Below are 10,000 nucleotides of genomic sequence, written 5' to 3' on the forward strand. Positions count from 1 at the left end.
CTGTTGTTTTTGTGCATCAGAAACTCCAGCAACATGACAAGGTGTGTGTGTGTGTGTGTGTGTTCATACATGATGAAGATCCAGATCTGCTGTGTGTGTTTCTCTCTCAGCTTCAGTTCAGAAAGACAAACGTTAACTGTCACGCAGCATTAAACCACCAGTTCCAGCGTGACGTGCGTGTGTGTATTTATGACTCGGTCTAAAAGTAAAAATGCACTTTACGGGCTCAAGTTGTTTTCATTATTCCAGCACACGTTATAAATGTGGCGGAAACACTGATATTCCGGCTCTTAAACACTGAAATATGTGATCCGGCTTCAGTGGATCCAGACACAAACACACACATTCCTCAAACGCTACTCTGGTTAATACTTAAAAAGCTTTCTGGAGTGTGTGAGCACCGAGTCCAGGCTTAAACAGACGCTGATTTACCGCAGCGCTAACCCCGCCCGCAGCTCATCTACCGCGGTAACACACGCGGCTCGTATTTCTCAGAAGACCCTCGTGTTTCAAAACATGAAACCTCAAAAATTACTAATAACAAAACGCACCAGACCACAAAACCCGCCGCTGGAAATACACGAGTCTGATGATCATAAAACATGTTTACACACCAGAGAGTTCTGTACAAAACTGACTCGCATTAGATCCAAACTAGCAGAAGAACATTTACTTCAGAGGGACTCAATGCATGAGGATCGTATAAATGCCATTTTAGTTTGATATTTTGAGTTCAACGCTATTTAAAGTGTTCAGCCAAACATGTAAACTCTGTCAGTAATGACTCTCCCTCATGTTGTCCCCGTAAGACTTTCGATATTAGTGATTAAATCTGAGCGCTGTCTCACTCCTCCACAGGCTTCTGTTGTGATTGAAACTTGCCGGCCCAGAAAGTTAGTAAAGAAAGAGACAATTTATATAAGAGACATGCCACTTCCTCAATCCTCAATACAACTATATAAGGAAAACCCGTAACGGCAAAGATGGCGGTTGTATGCACATGTCCCGCCCCTCCCGCTGGAAAGCCAATCATCTGCTTTTAACAGTCAAGCCGGGAAACATTTAAGCCTATCGTCTGGCTCCACTGACGCATGCGCACAGTTGAGGTTTTGCGACAGTGGAGACCTTATTTTGGGGCAAAGTCATCAAACTTTTTCAGCGAATTTTATCATATTTGTTTATATACATGCAGTTTTTATGTCCCGGTGACCAGTGAACGTGCAGTTCTGACTCTCTGCCCATTCGTTTAGATAGGAGCCGGGTCTTGTTAGTCCGAAATAGCTGCCCGGAGGCGTTGCCAAGATGGCGGCCGAGTGGCACGACTCGCTTAAAAGGACTTTGGTAAAGACAATGTTTAAAATAGTCCAAGTCAGAACGGAGGCTTACGGATTGGCCGACGCTGGTCATGTGTGTAAAGCTGGCCAATCGTGAGCCTCCGTTCTGACGTACAACCCAGAAGCGCTGCGCTGTTACACTACGGGAACTCACTCAGAGACACACACAGAAGAACATCAAGAGTTGAATAAAGTCGCACTAAAAGTATTCTGGTCGCTTGATAAACTGAAGGTTGAGCCGCTGTCGTCACTCGGACTATTTTAAACATCGTCTTTACTAACTTTCTGGGCCGGCAAGTTTCAATCACAACAGAAGCCTCTGGAGGAGTGAGACACTCTCAGATTTAATCACTAATATCTTCATTTGTGTCCCGAAGATGAAGGAGAGTCTGACGGAGAAACAACATGAGGAGAGTCATTACTGACAGAGTTCACATCTCTGGCTGAACTAACACTTTAAGCTCAACCGTCATCCTTTACCGTTTTTTCATCCATTACCAGAGAAAACGATGTCAACTCAGTTGAGTTTACCAGCTTCACACACTTGGATAAAACTCCACACACACTGCCTTTCTCTGTGTAATTGTCTTTTGCCCCACAGACTCATTGTAATGGTTACTGTAAATGTGATTTGTGCTTGTTTTCACAAGCTGAAATTATTTTCTGTGGTGATCAACATAATGACACAGATGCTGCACATACAGCTGAACTTATATTGAACCCAGAACGTGTCTGAGCCCTAGCAACCACCCAGAACACCCCAGCAACTGCATAGCAACCACCTACCAATCAATAACGACCTGGAAGTCACTCATAGTAACCACCTAGCTACCAGCAACCCCCTAGCAACCATACAGAACACCCTAGCAACCACACCAATCACCCTAGAAACACCCTAACAACCAGTAATACCCCAGCAAATACCCAGAACACCCTAGCAACCCCATAGCAGCCAACCAGAACACCCTAGCAACACCCCAGAATGCCTAAAAACCAACCAGCACACCAAATAAATATCCTAACAACCATCCCGTACAACCTAGCAACCACCCAGAACACTCCAGCAATACCCTTACAACCTCATAGCATCCACATACGATCCAATGACAACCTGGCAACCACTCAGAACCCTAGCAAAAACATAGTAACCAGCAACCCCTTAGCTACCACCCAGCACACCCAAACAATATCCTATCAACCGTATAGCAGCCAACAACCCCCTAGCAACCACCCAGAACACCCCAGCAATACCATAGCAACCACCCACCAACCAACAATCAGAACCCAAGCAAACTGCATAATAACAATCTAGCAAAGAGCAATCCCTTAGATACTCCCCAGAACACCCCACCAACACCCTAGCAACCACCCAGAACACTTAAAAACCATCCAATCACCACAGGAACACCCTAGCAACCACACAGAACAACTTAGCAACCACCTAGCAAATTCTCTATGTCTGACTATCTATGATCTTAAAACTCAAGATTATAAATCATTTAAATATTCTCAGGCAAGGCTTTCTCAAGCCATCACAACAAACTTCAAGACGTGTCATGAAGACCTAAGCAAAGCGAAGCAAAAGTTCTGTGGTTAATTTCCCAGCTCCGGTGATGAGAAAGCTTCCTCTGAGCTCGTTCTTTGCTTTTCTTCTGTTCACGCGCTCCATACAAACCCATGAAGAATCTGAGATCCTTCAGCATTGGATTCTGTCCGTTGGTTTTACAGGAGCTTTATTGACATCTTCTCAAATCTCTCGAGACACAGTTTCCATTTTCTCCTCATAAAGTCTCTCTTCCTCCTCCATTACCATCACAATCCCCCCCTCTGTCGTTCCACAGTTGTTTTTGTCTCGTTTCACACCAATGCCGCTCTCATCACTCATCTCCACTCATATTTACTCTGTAGACGGTAATGGGCCTGAGTTGCACAGTGTCGAGTTTAAACTGAGCTTCAAAAGAAAGAAAAAAGAAAAAAAAACTGGATCCAAACCCTTTCGGAAACCCTCGATGAGATGTTCTGTCCTCGAGGCAAACGGTCACCGGGGTAAAAGCGTGATGAGTTTGTGAGGAGCACGGTGGCCTGTTTTGGCTCGGGCCACGAGACCGAACACTGAGATGTTGATGCTGAGAGAGAGCAGACCCGCGAGAGCCGTGTAAATCTCCGCAGGTCACGATCGCTGACCTGTAAACACACGGCTCGAACCGACTGCAACTTCCCACCGAGAACGAAACACTCTCCAGATATCAGAGATGAACCCAAAACACACATTACAAACTGCAGGAAAATGTAACGATTTAACCCTTTAGAACCGAATGTGCCGTCGCCGTTACTTTTTCACGTATCTTTACATGTGGTGTGTGCATGTGTGTGTGTGTGCGTGCCTAATATGAATGGACGCATTTGTATGTGTGCGTGTATGAAAAAAAGTGTCCTAAATGAAAACTGTGCAACCCAATGTCACAAAAAAAGACTTGTATAGATGTATTATACTTCATTTTTCAACTTTAAAGTGTTAGTTTCTTTCGTTCGTGATTTTTCGAAATAAAAATCGGAAAATTTATTCTCTTTTTTTTTTTTTTTTTCTATTTATATTCTATTTACAAACTCACCACACACAATAATGGTCAATAACTGTAATTTGTTGACAGCTAATCTTTTTCTGAAGAAGATGACACCTTGTACATGAAGATCACAAAAAAATCTAAATATGTGAAAAACACCCATTTTAGCTCACTCAAAATGACAATTTGGTCATTATTTATTCATTATTTTTAAGTGGAACATTTTGAAAATTGTTTACACAGATATTTTTCATAATAATGAGCATGTCAAGCTCCAAAACCACCACAAAGGTATCGGAAAATATCAAGCAAATCAAGATTTTATGATGTTTTCGTAATTTTTTAGCTTGCCAAAAAGCATGGCCAGACTGCAAAAAAAGTGTTAATAATTAATATTTTTGGCAACACTTTACTATAAGGTCTCATAGTTAATGTGTCTAACATGAGAAATATCTTTCTTAAAGCATTTATTAATGTTTGTTAAATGTTTAACTGACATGATAACTAAATGTTGAACTTTTGATTAGAAAAATCTAATTAAATACATTGAAACTTTAGGAATAATAAATGCTATAGAAATAATGTAGATTGTACATAATTGTACTGCTAGGAAACACTGCATAATATTTTCAGAACTGTTTTCATGTGTTTGAATATAAGTGTGTCTTGCTGGTCTCGATGCACTGCATACTTAAAATGACGTAGCAACGAACAACACCCTAGCAACCACCCAGAACACCTCGTTAACACCTTAGCAAGCACCCACCCAGAACACCCCAACAACCGCATAGTAACCACCTAGCAACCAGCAACACCCATACAACCACCCAGATGAACACAGGAAAACCCTAACAACCACCCAGAACACATCATTAACACCTTAGCAACACCGTGGCACCCATCCAGAACACCCAACAACCGCATAGTAGCCACCTAGCAACCAGCAACACCCAGAACACCCTAACAACCACCCAGAACACCTCAGCAATACCCCACAACACCCTAACAAGAAACAACACCCTTGCACCCACCCAGAACATCCCAACAACCACATAGTAACCACCTAGCAACCAGTAACAGTCAGAACACCCTTACAACCACCCAGAACACATTTACATTACATTTACATTTATGCATGTTTGGCAGACGCTTTTATCCAAACCGACTTACATTGCATTTCAAGGTACACACAGCAACACCATAACAACCAGCCAGATCACCCTGGGAACACCCTAGCAACCACCCAGAACACCACAGCAACACCATAACAACCAGCCAGATCACCCCGGGAACATCCTAGCAACCACCCAGAACACCACAGCAACACCATAACAACCAGCCAGATCACCCCGGGAACACCCTAGCAACCACCTAGAACACCACAGCAACACCATAACAACCACCCAGATATCCTTGGGAGCATCGTAGCAACCACCCAGAACACCAAAACAACACCATAACAACCAGCCAGATCACCCTAACAACCACCCAGAACACGACAGCAACACCATAACAACCACCCAGATCACCCCAGGAACACCCTAGCAACTACCCAGAACACCACAGCAACACCATAACAACCAGCCAGATCACCCCAGGAAAACCCTAGCAAACACCCAGAACACCACAGCAACACCATAACAACCAGCCAGATCACCCCAGGAACACCCTAGCAACCACCCAGAACACCAGAGCAACACCATAACAACCACCCAGATCACCTTGGGAGCATCCTAGCAACCCCCCAGAATACCACAGCAACACCATAACAACCAGCCAGATCACCCCGGGAACACCCTAGCAACCACCCAGAACACCAGAGCAACACTATAACAACCACCCAGATCACCTTGGGAGCATTCTAGCAACCCCCCAGAATACCACAGCAACACCATAACAACCAGCCAGATCACCCCAGGAACACCCTAGCAACCACCCAGAACACCAGAGCAACACCATAACAACCACCCAGATCACCTTGGGAGCATCCTAGCAACCCCCCAGAATACCACAGCAACACCATAACAACCACCCAGATCACCCCAGGAACACCCTAACAACCACCCAGAATACCACAGCAACACCATAACAACCACCCAGATCACCCCAGGAACACCCTAACAACCACCCAGAACACCACAGCAACACCATAACAACCACCAAGCAAAAAAAAGAAAAGAAAAACTCTCTCTCCGTCTCTACCTACCTACGATCTTAAACCTTTTAAGCTTCAAAATGTTTAAATCATTTTTAAACTTTTCAGGCCATCATGACAATCAATCCTCAATATAAGTGTATTTTGCCTGGAATAAGTGGTAAAAGCTCTAGTAAGACAAAATACACTTAAATTCAGTTTCCACACATGTTAATAAACCTGGTTTTACAGAATTAAGAGAAATTTGGAACAAAATAATAAGATAAACTACTCATTAAGAATAGGATTTTTCAAATGAAGATTCATCGCAGACTCGTGTTGTGTTCACGGGATGAACAACATCATCCGGGTTCGGGGCGACACAAGGCCATGTAAATAATGTCAGAACTCTCAGTTCTGTCTCAGAACAAGAATGTTTTGTGGGCAACCAAACTGGTTTCTGAAGAGGAAAACGGAGGGTTTGAAGGACAATGAGGTTCTGTCAAAGTGGCCATACTTCTCTTTGATAAAAGAAATGAGCTCTCTCTCATTCTTCTCTCGCTCCGGGGCGTCACATCAAAGTCTCGTCCAGAGCTGGAGGTCTGAGAGGAGCATAATGAATTGATTTGATGATTTGGGCCGGCGAGGATCAATAGAGAGCAATCTGTGTGTGTGTCTGCAGATCATTCCACTCAATCTCAAACTTTTAGCACGGGTTTGAAATGGAAAAGCGTAAAACGAAAGGGTTTGATATGATAGACGCCGGGAATATTAACACGGCACTTTCCTCTTTTAGGAGGCAAACGCAGAGGGATATCCATCACATCTACAGCTTCCCAAACCCAAATGAGATTATGAACACACAGAATTAGCAGCACGGGAAGGAGATTGAGGCAGAAAATGATTTCGTCGTGGGATTGTGGTGTCCCGAAACACAAGACCGCTCTCTCACTCCATCAATGTGCTGAAAAAAAAAAGTGTTTTTCTTCTAGCATTTCAAGATTAAAGTCGAAATATTTCGAGATTAAAGTCGAAATATTTCGAGATTAAAGTTGAAATATTTCGAGAATACAGTCTTCCGTAGAAGTTGCGTGTGAGTGCATTCAGAACGGTGCGAAATATCTCAAAATATTTTTACTTTAATCTGGAAATGCTCTGAAAATTGTCACACAAAAAAAAAAATCACAATTTTTTTTTTTTACTATATATATATATATATATATTTTTTTTTTTTTTTACAGATTTATTAAAAAAAAATTTGTTGCGGTTCAGGGCTTCCGTAGTGAATACATATATATATACATATACATATACATATACATATATACATATATATATTATACATATATATATATATATATATATATATATATATATATAAATGAATCTGTCATTGTGACATAGGAAGTGAATAACAGCTGGATAGACTTATTTTTTAAAATGTATACAAATAAGTAATTTAAAAATGAATGATCAAAATAAAGCACAACATTATTAAATCATAAAAATGCAAAAGGAAAATAAACAAAATAATTTAAAATAAAAACAATCAAAATCAAATAATTACAAAATATTAAAATAAGTAAAATAAATTATTTTAAAGTAAAAAAAAATGATTTAATAGAAAATGTAAAATAAAAAATAATTTAAAATTAAACAAAAATTAATCATTTTGAAATAATGAGATTATGAAAACACAGAATTAGCAGCATGGGAAGGAGACTGAGACGTAAACTGATTTCGTCGTGGGATTGTGGTGTCCCGAAACACAAGACCGCTCTCTCACTCCATCAATGTGCTCTTAAATATCGTCAAACTTGCTTAAAATCATACGAGATGTTCAATCATGTGACATGAAATATATAAACATGAGTTCTGATTGGTCAGTGGAGACCAACAGCATTCATCTACTAGCGTTTAATCACTTCGAGTGATCCTGAGGACCTTTATTATGTGGGAAAGTTGTTTATGATGGTGGGAGTGTGTGTGTGTTGTTCCTTCAGGAGCAGGACTGACTGCAAGGTGACATTTCATTAACTTTATTGATCAAAACCTACTAATGAGACAACAAACTGGGTTTCTTCTACTTCAAAAAGTTATATATTCACATGTCATAGGGTGAATTACGGAAGCCCTGAACTGCAACGTAAAAAAAAAAAAAAAAAATCGGTAAAAAAAAAAAGAATCTGTGAAAAAACAAAAATTTGTGACAATTTTCTTCTAGCATTTCGAGATTAAAGTCGAAACATTACGAGAATAGTCTTCCATAGAAGTTGCGTGTGTGTGTGCATTCAGAACGGTGCACACGCGCAAAATATTAATCTCGAAATATTTTGACTTTAATCTCGAAATGCTAGAAAAATTTGTCACAAAAAATTTTTGTGTCACTTTTTTTTTTTATATATATATATATATACGTTGCGGTTCAGGGCTTCCGTAGTGAATACCTATATATATATATATATATATATATATATATATATATACATATAAAAATTAATCTGTCAAATCTATGTCAATGTGACATAGGAAGTGAATAACAGCTGGATAGACTCGTCATAAATATGTAAAAAATAAATAAATTTAAGTAATTTAAAAATGAATGATCAAAATAAAGAACAACATTATTAAATCATCAAAATGCAAAAGGAAAATAAACAAAAGAATTTAAAATAAAAACAATCAAAATCAAATAATTACAAAATATTCAAATAAGTAAAATAAATCATTTTAAAGTAAAAAAAAGATTTAATAGAAAATAGAAAATAAAAAATAATTTAAAATTAAACAAAAATAAATCATTTTCAAATAAAAACAAATTAAACGCTTAGAAAAATGTCTAATTAAAATTAAACACTTTAAAAAAATAAAAAAATAAAAAATCATTTTAAAATAAAAAAACAATGAAAAACACATCATAAAAATGTAAAATAAATAAAAAACTAAATCAAACCCTTCATATAAAGATGTAGAATTCAAAAACAATTTAAAAAACACAAATTATTATTAAATTATTAAAATATTAACTTCAAATCTCAGGGTGAATATAAGGACATGTTTCAGGTTGAAGGAGTTCGGCTGACAAAAACGTTAGTGAATCCTGTTCAAGAGATCCAGACGTGAGGCGTCTGCCAGGTGTTTGCCCGGTGACCCCGAGTGTCACACCAGTGAGTGTGTGTGTGTGTGTGTGTGTGTGTGTGTAAATGAGCTCACCTTATCACACCTCATCAGGCCCAGGTACCGCAGAGACTTGCTGCTCTTGGCGATCTGAGTGGCGCCCTGATCCGTGATCTCCTTACACCAGCCGGCGTCCACCGTCTCGATCGTGCTGCTGTACTGACCGATGGCGATCAGAGCTGCACACACACACACAGAGAGAGAGAGAGAGAGATGATCAACAACTGCTGAATCACTCAGGACGCACACACATCTGTCAAATAAACCGATTATCTCTCACTCACTCACACTTACTGTACATACTGTACTCTCTCTCTCTCTCTCTCTCTCACTCACACACACACACACACAGAGAGAGAGATGATCAACAACTGCTGAATCACTCAGGACACACACATATCTGTCAAATAAACTGATTCTCACTCACTCACACTTACATACACTCTCTCTCTCTCTCTCTCACACACACACACACAGAGAGAGAGAGAGATGATCAACAACTGCTGAATCACTCAGGACACACACATATCTGTCAAATAAACTGATTCTCACTCACTCACACTTACTGTACATACTGTACTCTCTCTCTCTCTCTCTCTCTCTCTCTCTCTCACAGACACACACACACAGAGAGAGAGTGAGTGAGTGAGTGAGTGAGTGAGTGAGTGAGTGAGTGAGTGAGTGAGTGAGTGAGTGAGTGAGCGATTAACAACGTACACACACATCTTCCCTCATCTGTCAAATAAAGTGTGTGAAAAGAGCATTTATTGAAACTAAACTGCAAAAACAAC

At 40.0% G+C, this 10,000-nt stretch overlaps 1 protein-coding gene across 1 annotated transcript in view; it reads right to left on the minus strand.

Annotated features, from left to right (window-relative positions):
- The window catches only part of fbxl17 (F-box and leucine-rich repeat protein 17), a 233,013-nt gene that overhangs the window by 5,102 nt on the left and 217,911 nt on the right, over positions 1–10,000 (minus strand). Inside the window, exon 9 of the mRNA XM_079636568.1 lies at positions 9,246–9,388. Within this exon, the coding sequence (XP_079492694.1) occupies positions 9,246–9,388 (143 nt within the window). The remainder of the gene's footprint in view (positions 1–9,245; positions 9,389–10,000) is intronic.

This window comes from Phoxinus phoxinus, assembly GCF_949152265.1.
Source record: "Phoxinus phoxinus genome assembly, chromosome: 15".
NCBI classification, from domain to species: Eukaryota; Metazoa; Chordata; class Actinopteri; order Cypriniformes; family Leuciscidae; genus Phoxinus; species Phoxinus phoxinus.